General features: G+C 39.8%; 1 protein-coding gene across 1 annotated transcript; it reads right to left on the bottom strand.

Moving 5' to 3' along the window:
* Window positions 1-7,233: 7,233 nt before the first annotated feature.
* LOC139310377 (vomeronasal type-2 receptor 26-like) lies at window positions 7,234-13,785 on the bottom strand. Its single transcript, XM_070934536.1, has 5 exons — window positions 13,624-13,785; window positions 11,996-12,808; window positions 9,390-9,599; window positions 9,046-9,172; window positions 7,234-8,129 (listed from the first exon to the last, which is right to left on the bottom strand). The coding sequence occupies exons 1-5, from the start codon at window positions 13,783-13,785 to the stop codon at window positions 7,234-7,236; spliced, it is 2,208 nt and encodes a 735-aa protein (XP_070790637.1).
* Window positions 13,786-14,918: the final 1,133 nt, after the last annotated feature.

Genomic DNA, 14,918 nt, shown 5'->3' with positions numbered 1-14,918 from the left:
AATAAAAAATTCTATCATGCTAATTACAAACATATAAGTACAGGAATTTATTTACAATGTATACATTTTAAATATTTTTATAATAGGAGTGTTTAATATCAAAATATAATTGTCACAGTGCCTGTTCCTTGGAACATAATCTTGTGAACTAAATCTGGCCTCATCTTGGCCAAACCTTTGGTGTTTGGAAGAACAAGGAAGTTGAAATAGTTCCACTACATCAACTGGATTTTTTTCTAAATAGGAACTAGGTTTGATGGATCCTTGTCAGGACCCCATACCTGCCATGGCTCTAGCCTTACAGCCCCCAATCTCTCTTTCTTCTCTGTTTTTCTCCTCCTAGATATTGAGGAATATGCCACATTCAAGACATGGGCCAGAGTCTTAACAATACTATAAAAACGGTGGTAATTTTTTATCTGAATTCTATTCTTTTTCTCTTGCATGTCCAGTGGTGCTATCTGGGTGCATCGTCTCCGGCCCTTGACAGAAAGGACATGCTTTGAAAAAGAACAGCGAAAAGACTGGTCTTCAAATTTGGAATCCTGAAAAAGATTGGGTTGAAAGGCATCATCATTTGGCCATTTTCTTTCCTGAAAAGCAAAGTTCCAAATGCTATGAATATATTTGGAAAGTGGTTGCCCTTTTATTGTCACTTTCTCCACGATTGTGGTGATCCAGACTTTCCCTTCAATAGGTCCTGGCAAACCTTCAATTGTTAAATGGATATGGCGACCTCTATCCACAAGGGAAGCAAATTCTATGAAATGAACAAAGACATTGACTTGTTTCCACTTAGAAATGGCATTTCTGAGAGGTTCTGTAGGTCTAGTCATAGAGAATTGTTGTGAGATAACTACACAAATTCCATTTCTGACAAGCATAGGAGTGAAAGTTCTCATGAAATTCTCTCCCTCCTCTGTGTCTGGTGCAAAGAGACCAATCAAAGTCCATCTGAAATGGAGGAGGAGTTGGACAATTCCTGGATATTGGATCCCATTTTTTGGAAGCATCTGATGGAAAAAAGGCATTTGACTTTTATCACTCTGAGCCTCTGAAACAATTCCATAACTGATCTGAAGAAGCAATGAAGAATGGTGTATTATGGTTAGATCAGATCAAGTCTAAAATGTAAGCTTTTAACATATCCAGTGTGTTTCTCACGAACATGTTGGAGTAGTCCAGCAGTCACCAATTGGTTGTTCACGGACCACTGGTGGTCTGCGAGAAAATGTTGGTGGTCTGCAGAAAAATTTTTTCCACTTTTTATATTGCACTAAATACTATTTATCTTTTGAAAAAAAATCATATTAGTGGTCCACAGGATTTAAAATTATGAATTTGGTGGTCCCTGAGGTCCAAAAGGTTGGTGACACCTGGAACAGTCTAAAGTTCCTAACTCTTAAGCCAAATCAAGATAAAGAATACAAAATGCAGGATACTAGGAAGATTGAATATAATTATTTGTCTAATCTGGGGTCTAAGATACTGCTCTTTCTCTTTTCTAATAAAATTGATATTCAGATAATAGATGTGCTATGTCTTCTATCTCTAGAGCACTACAAATGGAAATCAGTTCATTTTAGAGATTTGCTTAAATGTTCCCTATTTAACATTGTGTCCAGCTGCTCAAATCTTGCTCGAGTAAAGATTTATGCCTCTTGTGGATCCTAATCCCTAGCCATGACAATGGCCATAGTGTAAAGCAGTTCATGATTTTCATAGAAAAGATATGATTGAATCTATTACCCACCCACCAACAACCTGCTCACTTTGCCAGATAGAGAAAGAAAAAAAAAAACCTGTGGGACTTTGTAGGGGCCTACTAATGTTGATATCTGAATGGAGATGTCATCAGGAGATCCATCAAAAACAGCCATCAGGTTGTCCTTCTTTCCACAGCTGTAGTTGGGAACATTGGCTTCTCCGGTAGATAGAATGTCAAGCAAGGCATCTGAAGTGCCAAGGGTGCTCAAATAATTGTCATGGATGTTGTAGCCAAGTGTGAGATTGTACAAAAGATGAGAATTCTTGTTGACTTGTTGAATGGCAAAAATGAAGTGTAAGATTCTTGCTGGGTAATTAAATGAACTACTGTAAAAAAAATGTTCATCATAGCATCATCTCTAACAACAACAACAAAATATATTTTCATTTGTTCCTCTTTTTCTCCACAAACCCATTCAGTCTTAAGCCAAAAGTGTCCAACATAACAATACAATTATAGTCACCCATCACCGTTTAATTGTTATGAGTGTTGAGAAGGTGGGATGCAGATTTAATATTTAAAATATATCATTATTTGTAATAGTGCTCATTTTTAATTTGTGCAATGACCAAGATTCAAAATCATTGAATCATCAAAATAGAACCATCAGTAAAGAGGATTTATAAATAATCCAGAAAAGCCATTCTAAAAATAAGCCATCCCCTATTCCATACCAGGGTCAGGCATTGAATATCAATGAATGGTTATAAAAATAGGGAAATGGGTTGGGCAGAGGCAACTATCAACTTTTCAATAAGCTAATTATGATTGACTCAGGATTGATATTGTACGAGAGGGGAAAATAATTTGGACTTTGGGGATGGGGTTGTTCCAGCTAAATGATGCAAGAAATTAAACAGGTCCTGCAATATAGGAGCAACTGAAAGAAACAAAGAAGAGTGTTAGGACTGCAAATGGAAGGAAGGCAACTCCATCACACTGAATGACTTACGAGGGAGATTGAGTATAAGGAGCTGTGTTGAAAGACAGCGTTATTTGGGATATTATTGTGGCAGTGGAGACTATACTAAGGAGGTGGTCTCCTGGCCTGTAATAGCTCCGTAGTTTTCTTCCCTCATGTTCCTCCAAACTCAGTAGGCACTTCACTCTCATCTTCCCAGAGACTGGCTGGGACATCAGCAGCAGCAGCAGAAGCAGAAGGAGGAGGTCCATAATTCATGGGGCTGAATCAATCTCCTTCCTATTTCTAAGGAAGGTCAAGAGAGTTCGAAGAATTCAAAGCACTGTCACAAGATGAAAACGAGAGTGACTTTCTTGACTGAGAGAGAGATAAAAAGAACTTCACCTAGAAAGGAGAAAAAGGAAAGGTACACTCAAGAAGCACAGTCCCTGAATGTCCCAAAATTTGAGCCACATGGAGTTTGACCTGAGACATTTATCCTTTTCTCATGCAAGATTCCTTTCTAGTTGCTTCAGTCTGACGTTTACATCAAAGGCAATCACTGGAGAAATATCAGGAGAGATCTCACAGACCAGGATTTTAATAATTACTGTAAGAAGCAACATCTCCGCTGGGAATCCTGAACTACCTCTGGGCCTCCACGTGCAGAGGACAAACTGGAGAAAAGTATAGTAAAAAATCATAGATATATCCCTAGAGGGCACTGGTCTGTATCACAAATTGGAAGTGATTTTAAAATTGCTCATGCGATAGTGAAATTTCATTTGCCTTAGAGATATCAACTTTGGGGTGATATTTCAGACAAAGGGTCTGGAAATAGATAATCGGCCAACTGTATTATTGGGTAAATATGGAATTTGTTATGGGGATCGACTTTTTTTCTTTATACTTGCCCTTCAGTATTCATGTAAGACACCGAGAACCAGGGTTGAAATGCTCCCGGTTCAGACCGGATCACCTGATCCAGTAGTAATGTTGGCGGGTGGTTCGGTGAACTGGTAGCAAAAATCCCTGCCTCCCCCACCCCATGTCCAGCTAAGCCGCGCAATCATCAGAGGCTTTTTTTTTATTTTTAAAAGCATTTTTTTCTACAACTTCTTTGGCTGAAAAAATGCTTTTAAATGTTAAAAAAAAAGCCTCTGATGATCGCATGGCTCAGCTGGGATCGTCAGAGGCTTTTAGAAGAAAAAAAAGCCTCTGATGATCAGGCAACTCAGCTGGGATCATCAGAGGGTTTTAAAAGCATTTTTTTTACAACCTCTTCGGCTGAAGAGGTCATAGAAAAAAATGTTTTTAAAACAAAGAAAAGCCTCTGACGATCAGGAAATTAAGCTGGGATCTTCAGAGGCTTTTAAAAGAAAAAAAAACCTCTCTGGCCAAAAAAAAATGCTTTTAAAAGCCTCTGATAATCCCAGCTGAGTTGCCTGATTGTCAGAGGCTTTTAAAAGCATTTTTTACAATATCTTCAGCCGAAGAGGTTGTAGAAAAAATGGTTTTAAAAGTAAAAAAAATAAATTGGCCATGCCCACTCAGTCACATTAACCCCACCATGCCACGCCCACAGAACCGGTAGCAACAAATTTCACCACTGCCAAGAACCTTTATACTCTGAAGTGTCTTTGTTTACTAAACAAACAGCAGGCAGTATGATGTCCCCCTTGGACCACTCCCCAGATTCTTCCTCAGAGATCAGCTCAAGGGAGGATGAGCTCATTCCTGGCCAGTCAGGAATTGGGTTACTTAACAGCTCTGGACACCTGTCCAAAAGAGTTTTAGACTTTCCCCAGTTTCAGCTGGGAAAAGTTTTCCAAAAACGATTCTAAAATCACCTCTTTGCTGCATATTACAAAAGATTACAAAAAATAAAAATTTTACAAAGTGGAAAAGATGTGATGTTCTTTCTTTTTAAATGGACTGAAGAGAATCCCACCCACTGACTGGTAAACTTGTTTCAAACATATGTCTGTTTATTTATTCAGTCAGTCAGTCCTATACGATAATAAAATCTCATTTCTTATCTCGTCCTTCCCTAGTTTCATGACAATTTAAATGATTAATTCAAACAGGTAGTGACCAAGGCATGATGACGGCTCCGAGTACAGGAAAGGGCACAGTTGGTGCACAAGAATCTGATTGAAGTCATGGATGCCAATTGCACAACGAACTGTAGCCATGAGTCTAGGGGGACCCACAATGCATTCACCACCCCCATCCACGGAATACCACCATATCCAGAGAATCTGTTACATTCCCCCCAGCAACACATGGGGGCGGAAGCGCTCCTGATTGGTTGAACCGCTGGCACACAGTCGATGGAAAATGGATGCTCTCTGATTGGCCCGCTATTTGACAGCTCAGCTATATAAGAGCTGTCAAAGGAAAAGAAGCCAGCTCGCTCACACATTGTTAGCACAGAGTCCACTGTTAGCTTATTACAGTTAGCAATAAAGCTTTGTTAAACTGTTAACCTGTCTTTCCTCCTTCCTTGCCTGCCCAGTTCTATAAACATTGGCGATGAAGGTGGGATACAGGAGGAGGCAACAAGTATAAGCAAAGTCACTAACAAAAGAGCGGTCACTAAGAGCTGACTGAGGCAACGAGACATTGCACAACGAAATACCTGGGCACTCCCTCAGAGAGGAGATGGCAACCCTGTCTACTTTCACGCAGTTTAACCAGCCAACGAAAACTTGAGACTCCTTTTTGGATCATATTAACTGTTTTATGGTGGCCAACGATTAAAAGGGGCTACCGGGGGAACGTAAGCAAGCTGTTTTCCTCAGTATTTGTGGCCACGATATGTTTGAAACAGCTAGGGCTCTTTTAGCACCTCAGAAGGTCCCAGATGTTTTGTGGGAAATTCTGCTAGCAAAGTTGAGGGGGCATTATGCTCCTATGCCCTCAAGAACAGCTAGACACCATGCTTTTAGACAAATATGCAGCATTAGAATAACTTTATTGTCACTTTGAATGTATACTAATCGGCATACTGCCGGCTCTTTCTAAAATCTACAATGATCTCCTTTGTTTTTATTAACATTTAGAATCAGGTTATTTTTATTGCACCAGTCCACTACAGCCTTCACCTCTTTCCTATAAGCATCTTCATTGTCGTCCCAGATAAGACCCACCACTGCCGTGTCATCCTCATACTTCCCAATATGCTTTGCAGGAGATTTGATACAGCAGTCGTGGGTCATCAAGGTGAACAGTCGTGGACTCAAAACACAAATCTGCAGGGAACCTGGACTCAAGAAGATGGAGTTGGAAACTTTTCTTCCAACTCGCACCCACTGGGGCCTATGAATAAGAAAATCCAATATCCAATTGCACAAAGGTGTGTTAAATCCTAATAGGCCCGTTTTGTTCACCAACTGCTGAGGAATCATTGTGTTGAACGCCAAACTAAAATCAACAAAGAGGCATTCTCACATGAGTATTCTTCTCCTCCAGGTGCGCCAAGCTAAGATGAAACACGCAGGAAAGTGCATCATCTACAGAGCGCTTCGTTGAATAGGCAAACTGTAATGAGTCAAATATAGGGGGAAGGCATGAAACCATATAGTCCTTTACCAATCTAGTAATTTCTTCTCTGGGGTTCTTGAGTTTTTTAGGGCCCTATGTGCAGAGGTCTATGGAGGTTCTCATTCATCCAGGTCATGGTTGTCCCAAAGGTGCTTTTATTTCAAAGGCATCTGGACTTTCTATTTTTTCTTTAAGACATTTTGCTTCTCATCCAAGAAGCTTCTTCAGCGGCAGAGTAAGATTTTGGGGGATGTGGAGTCATTACTGCATTGATTTGTGAACTAATTGCCTCATGGACCTCACTAGCTCTTGATGTCCAGTACCCAATCACACACTTGCTGTTGCCCAGACCTAATCATTTCACTTGCTTCTGTTCTCAATCCCTTGTATGCATACATTTACATAATATAAAAAGGAGGGAATCCTCCCTTCGTTAGGCCCATCCTTTTACCCTGAATATCAATAAGAAAAAAATATGCTTCAACAGAAAGGTCTCCTGGTCTCTGGTTCAAATGTATCTTTAGAAAATCCACACACACACACAACCATAGCATCCATCCATACCCACACGCTTTCCCATACACTGAACAGCAAAAGGAAAGGGGGAAAACACATCTATTATGACTGGGAGTCCATTTCTACCACATAAAGGACTCATTTTTTTTAAATTTAATTGAAAAAAGATTAAAGTATCAAACACCATTTAGTACATTTATTAACTGAGATTTCTGGGAAACACATGAGTGGTGCGGTGGCCTAGAGGTGGAGCTCTCGCCTCACAATCAAGAGGCTGTGAGTTCGATCCTAGATAGAGGCAGATGTTTCTCTCTCTGGGCACAACGAGAATAGATCTGCTGAACAAATCTCTGAGTTGGCGTCTGGAAAGGCATCCGGCCAGTAAATACTCTGCTAGCTCCATTCAGTTGCCTGGACTCCACCCCGCAAGGGATTATGGGGTCGTTAAATGAAGAGGATGATGGTTTCTGGGAAACACATACACAGAACTCAATTTTCTGTTTTATTTTGACATCATACGTTCTTTTGTATTCAGATCTGGTCTTAGGAAAATAATGTAACATTTGGGGAGAAAAATTAATAGCAACAGGCTGGCACTGGAAGCCAACATGGAGAAGACTTGCACAGCAACCATATACTTCCCCTTGGTACTCAGGTAGGTGGGTACGAAGGATATCCAGACACTGCAGAAGACCATCATGCTGAAGGTGATCAGTTTAGCTTCGTTGAAGGCCCCCGGGAGATTCCTGGCCAGGAAGGCCATTGTGAAGCAGATGACAGACAGGAAACCCATGTAGCCAAGAGCAAGGTAGAACATGGCAACAGAGCCTTCATTACATTGCAGGATGACCTGAGAAGACTCTGAGTACATGTCCGACTCTGGGAATGGGGGAGAGGTGCCCAACCAGATGCTGCAGATGACAACTTGGACCCCAGAGCAAGAAAGTATGATAGAGTTGGCCAAGCTCTTCCCCAGCCATCTTTGTACTTTATTCCCTGGTTTTGTGGCCAAGAAGGCTAACACCACCATGACAGTTTTGGCCAAGACAGTAGAAATGGCAACTGTAAAAATGTTGCTGAATGCTGTTTGCTGGACAAGGCAAGTGGTTACTCTTGGCTGGCCAATGAATAAGAATGAGGTCAAGAATGAAAACAGGAGGGAGATGAGGAGGATGCAGGAGAGATCACGATTGCTGGCTTTGACCATGGGAGTTGCTTGAAATTTAATGAATACTCCGAAGATGAAACCTGTTGCCAAAACCAGGAACAAGGCAAGGTAAGCTAGGATGATCCCCAACATTTCTTGGTAGGACAGGAAAGTTTCAATCTTAGGTATACATCCATCTCGGTTGATGCTTGGATGCTGACCCACTGGACATTTCCTGCATTTTTCAGCATCTGAAAAGAGCAAGATTAACATCTACCATAAAGCAGATTCTTCCATCACATGCAGAGTTGGAATAAAACTAACAATTATGTCGAAGAATGTGTGTGTCATGAAGGTGGAGCCATTTTCCCTCTTCACCTTCAGGACTGCCACAACGGAGATGCGTTGAGCTGTGGGAATGGGAGAGGGGAGGTAGAGATAGCTGGGGGATTGTAGCCAAATTAAATTCTTTCCTCTGAGAACCAAGGACTTCCCCACCAAGTGCAAGGAGGTGGGATCTGAGACCAAGGGACCCTTGGACTGTGACCTGATTGGACCATGTGATGGACTGCATGGGAGGGGGAAAAAACTTTACTTTTAACTAGGGGGAAACTCAAGTTGGTTTAGAATTGGGTTTCCCCAGATGTGCCAATATGACATGCCTAATAAATCTATACTTTGAGGAACATTCCTGCCTGGGAGTTTTGATTCCATTGAGTGTGTTACTTGGAACCCTGACAGTGTATGGAGAAAGGAAGTATGCAGCAATAGTTAGCAAGTTTAAGAAATCTATTGCAGAGGATGGGAGAGGAGAGGGGAGGGGAGGGGAGAGGAAAGGAGAGGAGAACAAAGCAGAGCATCAAAATTTCTCCATTTCTGCAGAGACACCAAGAAAAAAGGCCAGAGGTTCACCAATAAATAAGATGAAGAAAGAGAAATGCCATTTCTCTTCTAATTCCAATTCTTGATTGATCTGCTGTTTTTGATATCCTGCTCCCTATTTAAATTACCAGACTACTTCTTTTAACTCCCTATAAATTATACATATTAAAAGAAATTATTTTTTTAAAGTCAACTTTAAAAATGCCTTTCAAAACATGCTTTCATGAGCCAGTCAGAGGCCATGGTCTTCCCAAAAGTGTGCCTCTTTTCCCTGCTATCGCTCACCTTCCGTGGTGGAGATGGTTCCTTCTGGACAAGGAAGACAATGGTAACAACAGATGGGTTTCCCTTCCAAAACCACCTTCATGAATCCAGGATGACAGCTTTCCACACACCTCGAAGTCGGTAAGGTCTGAGGAATGAAAGGAAGTACATCCAGAAGAATCAATATGTAGACCAAGTGAATATCTCATAAAGATGATATTTGGACTCTTGAGAACCTGATCAGCTGACATAAAAACTCAGAAGCAACTAAAGAAAACACACACATTCCCCAAAATTGTAATCCTGTTTTTGCCACATTTAGTAGAATAAAATAAATATTAATCCCAGAGTGTCAGCATTTCTACCTGTCCAACGTTCCTCTGGTCAATGGTAACTTTAAAATCCTGCGTTGTCTGTTTTTCTAGACTTCCAGTTTTCATTCTCTTAACAGATTTGTTTGGAAAAACGATCCAGTTCAAAATGTCCAGGTCAGCCGTCAGATCTCCTTTCTCATCCAAATATATCCCAGCTATGGAATTATTTTGAAACTGAGGGCTTTGAAGGAAAGGGTGAAGCTGGAAAGGAAAGGGAAAGAAAAGTTTAGAAAGGACATTGGAGGTGTTTGTTTGTTTGTTTGTATGTATGTATGTATGTATGTATGTATGTATGTATGTATGTATGTATCCTGCTTTTATTACATTTACAGATAATTCAAGGTGGCAAATTTATGCAACACACCTTCCTCCTCCTACTTTCCCCACAATAACATCCCTGTGAGGTGAGTTGGGCTGAGAGAGAGTGACTGACCCAAGGACAGCAATCCAGCTTTCGTAGCTAAGCTGGGAGTGGAACCTTTTGGTCTATATTGGGGAGTATCTGAACATTTCTCTCTCTCTCTTTCATAAACCAGATTTTATTTTCAGTTTCAAACTTGGTTAGGAGAGTATCAATAAACATAAGAATAATAACAGTTGCTTTTATCATCAGATACTAAGCATCTGGGGATGCAGATAATTAACAGTCTGAACTGGTCTCTCCACACGTCATCCTTAGTGAATTGTGCAAACCAGCATCTGCATTTCCAGTGTTGGATGAGGGGAGCACAACTTTCTCCCTCTGTTCTGACCACTGTTTACAGAGGAATGATTGAGAGTGCTTTAACAAACTGCAACACTGTTTGGTTTGGTAGCAGCAGTGCCTCAGATAGAAAGCCCATACAGAGAATGGTAAGGACAGCCAAGAAGATTATAGGAAGCTTGCTCCCTGTTCCTCAGGATACTACTTATAAGCGCTATTTGCTTAGAGCTCAAAACATTGTTATAGACCCCACATACCCACTTTATAGTCTGTTTCTGTTGCTCCCCTCTGGGAAGAGGTTTCAAAGTATTTTTAGCAGGACTACCAGATTCCGTAACAGCTTTGTTCCCTATGCATACTATTATACTACTATACTATTATAATAGTACTATACATACTATTATACATAGTATACATCATACTATGTATTTTCATACATAGATGGATACATACTATGTATTTTCATCCAATTTTTTTTTTCTTTCGGAGCATAACCACCATGTGTGAAAGAAGGTACCTTGCTTTTGTCCACATTTCCAACAATTGGGGTTTATATTTTATATTTAACAGCTGATAAATTGTGCAAGGTATATAGAAATTTCAAATGTATGAATAAAACAGAGTTGGAAGGGACTGTAGAGGTATTCTAGTTGAACTCTCTGCTCAAGCAAGAAACCCTATATCGTTTCAGACAAATGGTTGTCCAACCTCTTCTTGAAAATCTCCAGCAATGGAGCATCTACAACGTCTAGAGGCAAATCATTCCACTGATTAGTTGTTTTCAGGAAAATTCTCTTTAGTTCTAGGTTGCTTCTCTCCTTGATAAATTTCCATCCATTGCTTCTTCTCCTGCCTTCAGGTGCTTTGGAAAATAATGTACGTTTGAAATACAATTGTAAGGGAGAAAGTTTTTATCTTCTTTGGTGGACTTGTGATAAAACGGCCAGATTCAAATTTTAATACAGAAGATTGTAACATGAATATAAAACTGAAACCAAGACTTTTCTTTAAGGACTTCTGGACAAGGAAATTGAAAAAAAAAACCAAAAAACACCTTGCAACTTTGTGATTGTATATGTTGACTGCAGTAAGAATTCTTTATGCACAAAAATGGAAATATATATTAATCATCTTAATGGAAGAACAAATGGATCTTGCAGAAATGGGTCAGATTAACTGTTTTAGTAATGTAAAAAACATCTAGTTTTCTTTCTACTTGGAAACCACTTCTGGACTTTGTGGTCAAGAAAGAAAAAGAAAGTTATACTTTGGGATTTGCTGATTAGATAAGACAGTTATTTTAGAAACGGCTGGTATATTAAGCATGTAAAAATAAATAGATGAGGCTGTAGCTTATTTTTATACTACTGCACTGAAAAAAGTTGGAAGTTTTTAAAAATCTCCTTTTTCTCCCTATCGCAAATGAATAGAATAGAATAGAATAGAATAGAATAGAATAGAATAGAATAGAATAGAATAGAATAGAATAGAATAGAATAGAATAGAATAGATTTCTTTATTGGCCAAGTGTGATTGGACACATAAGGAATTTGTCTTTGGTGCATAAGCTCTCAGTGTACATAAAAGCTATAAGTGATGGGTCATTATTATAGTCATCATAAAAATACATTCATCATAAATCATAAGATACAAATGAAAGAAAAAATCATAGTATTTTCTTTAAAAAAATAAAAAGAGGAAATTATTACAAAAACCCAGATCGGGGGAATGGAAAAGAAAAAGAAAGCAAAGATAGACTGCAATTGAGTTGGATCTGAGTTTCATTATATTTCAGGATAATTTGATTTTTCTGAATACGTAACCAAGGCATCCACTTACAAAACTGATACCCATTTGCAGAAGATACTGTACATGCCTGATTGAAATGAAATACCTGCCAAGCGGTCAGTCTTGGAGCTTCTACCTTTATGCCTCGGTGCCTCGCCGATCTCTTGAATGTGGAGATATGAGCTGAATTTAAGGCCCTGCCCACAGCCCAGATGGTGCTGTAAGTGAGATAACTGTCCATAGCCAGGATCCGATCCATCTCCTCATCCCTCAGAGCCACCAGTTCTTCTTTCTGTCTGCACCGCTTCCAGACTTTCACCGAAAAGTCATCCTTAGTGGAGGAACATGTAAAGGTTTTCTTTGAAAAGTTTAATACTGAGTGAACAAAGAGACTAAAAGCATCATAGTTCGCCCATTTCGTTTTCTGTATTAGGAAGGAAAAAAGCCCACCAATGTATTTAATGGACACTTTAGCAAACATCAACTCGAGACTCAGGTCCCAGTGTGCTGTGGTGATCCAGACTTTCCCTACAATAGGTCCCTGAAAATGTTGAAGTATTGTTTGTAGAATCGACAATCCAAAATGGAAGGAAATTATCTCTGAACCATAAACGGCGACATTGACTTCTCTCCACTTGTAATATTTGCTAAGGGTTAAAACTAGCCGATACAGATTTAGTGGAAAGCTTTGATAGATAACTGCACAAATGCCATTCCTTAACATCAAAGAAGACATTGTCCTCATGAACCTCTCCCCCTGGTCAGTTTCTGGAGCAATAAGACCAACCATGGTCCACTTGAAATAGAGGAGAAGCTGGACCATCCCTGGGTACTGGATTCCTTCCGCAGGGAGCATCGGGTAGAAGAAAGGAAACTGAGTTTTATCCCTCAGAATCTGGGAAGCCAAATTGTAACTGATCTGAAAAGAATTAACAGAATGTCAAAGTTGGAAGTGACCTTGGAAGTCTTCTACTCCAACCCGCTGCTCAGGCAGAAATCCTTATACCATTTCAGACAAATGGTTGTCTTTGTAAAATCTTCCAGTATTGGAGCACCCACAATTTCTGGAGGCAAGTCATTCCACTGATTAATTGTTCTGTCAGGAAATTTCTCCTTAGTTCTAGGTTACTTCTCGCCTTATTTAAAGATTGAATTGAAGATGATGTTCTTTTAAAAGCAACAAGCAAAATGTAATTCTTCCAATTTCCTTAACAAAACTCTTGTTTGTCATTTATAGCAGAACAAAATAACAGAGTTGGAAAGGACCTTGGAGTCTTCTACTGCAAGCCCCTGCTCAGGCAGGAAACCAAATGGTTGTCCAATCTCTTCTTAAAAACTTCCAGTGTTGGAGCATTCACAGAGCATTCTGGAGGCAAGGAGACAGTGTTTGATTCAAAATTACACATTAACAAAGAAGAGGGGGTCAACTTATCTACCAAAGCACCAGAAGGCAAGACAAGAAACAATGGATGGAAACTAATCAAGGAGAGAAGCAACTTGGAATTAAGGGGAAACTTCCTAACAGTGAGGACAATTAACCAGTGGAACAGAAGTTGCCTCCAGAAGTGGTGGGTGCTTCATCACTGGAGGTTTTTAAGAAAAGAGTGGACAGCCACTTATCTGAAATGGCACAGAGTCTCCTGCTTGAGAAGGGAGTTGAACTAGAATACTTCCAAAGTCCCTTCCAGCTCTATTCTGATTGATCTTCTAAGAGTTCCTCCAAGAAAGACACACCTGAGGGATTTTGTAGGTGCTCAACAAGGTTGAAATTTGGATGGAGATGCCAGACTCGGCCCCTTCCAGAACAACCACTGTGTTTCTCTGCCGTCCACATCTGTAGTTGGGAACATTGGCCTCCCCATCCGAAAGCAGATCCAGCAACGGATCTGAAGTCATTTGTACCTTGAAGAAAACTTGATAAATATTGTAACCCAGAGTGATATTAGGCAAGAGGTGGACATTCTTGTTGATCTCCTCAGTGGCAAAAAGGAAGGGCAGGAATTTCCAATAATGATTGGATGATGGACTGCAGATGCAAAAAAAAAAAAAAGATGAATATAACATACAACTTTCTTTCCTGATAATACTGTACTTTTCATCCACTCATTACATTAAAAAAACATTTATTACATTTCTTGTACATTTTTCATATGATAAATATTTGTGGAGTTGGACCAAACCTACTGAGAATGGCTCAATCTGGATGATGTTTAGAAGCTTGTAAAGACTAGATTATTCTGCCAACCTCTGAGGCAGAGTGAAAATTGAGCCACATTGGATGGACATTTGTTGGATTTGTTGTTATTGTTGTTGTTTCTGGGTTTGGTTTGGTTTTTTGTCTTTTCCTGTTTTGTCTTTTTTTTTCTTTTAATTGTAAGCTATCTAGAGTCACAGTCAATGAATTCCAATAAACAAACAAATATAATAGAGATAATATCCAACAACCCAACCCATATAATAGAGATGATGCTTTCATTTCTTTAAAATGTTTCATTGTTAGATCCCTGGCATGAACTCTTGAATGAGAATCAGAGATATTTGCAAACTCTCTGAATGACTATGTTCTTAATTGGGATGCTTGGAAACTAGGAGTAAATTTTGGTGTGGATAAACAAGAATGGCGCTATTGCATATCTGATGCAAAGAGAAAATACGGCAGCCTCTGTGGTTGGATCAGGCCTCCTCGGAGTCCAGCTCAGCTGAGGGTTGAGGTGGAAGGGAGATGCCCTTTTGTTCCTCTCTGTCTACACTCTAGCTCTGCTCATAGGACAGAAAGGACATGGAATGGGGCAAACATTGTGATTGGGTTTCTAAAAATTTACTTCTCACAATGATCTTCGTCACTTGCAGTGTGCAACAGAAGACAGAATCAGAAAGTAAATAAGCAAAAGGAGCAGAGAAAGGAGAGAAAGCACCTGGTGTTTTTGGAGAACTGGAACTGTAGACATTCAATGAAAATGGAGTGGCTCTAATGCAGTGCAGGACTTACTCAAGGAACTTTATTGAAGGACTTTGCTCAAAGCTTAATG

The sequence above is a fragment of the Pituophis catenifer genome, unplaced genomic scaffold, assembly GCF_029215685.1.
Source record: "Pituophis catenifer annectens isolate HBS135680 unplaced genomic scaffold, rPitCat1.0.hap2 SCAF_2, whole genome shotgun sequence".
NCBI classification, from domain to species: Eukaryota; Metazoa; Chordata; class Lepidosauria; order Squamata; family Colubridae; genus Pituophis; species Pituophis catenifer.
Note: the sequence above shows the minus strand (reverse complement) of the source record. Positions and strands in the feature narration are given on the sequence as shown.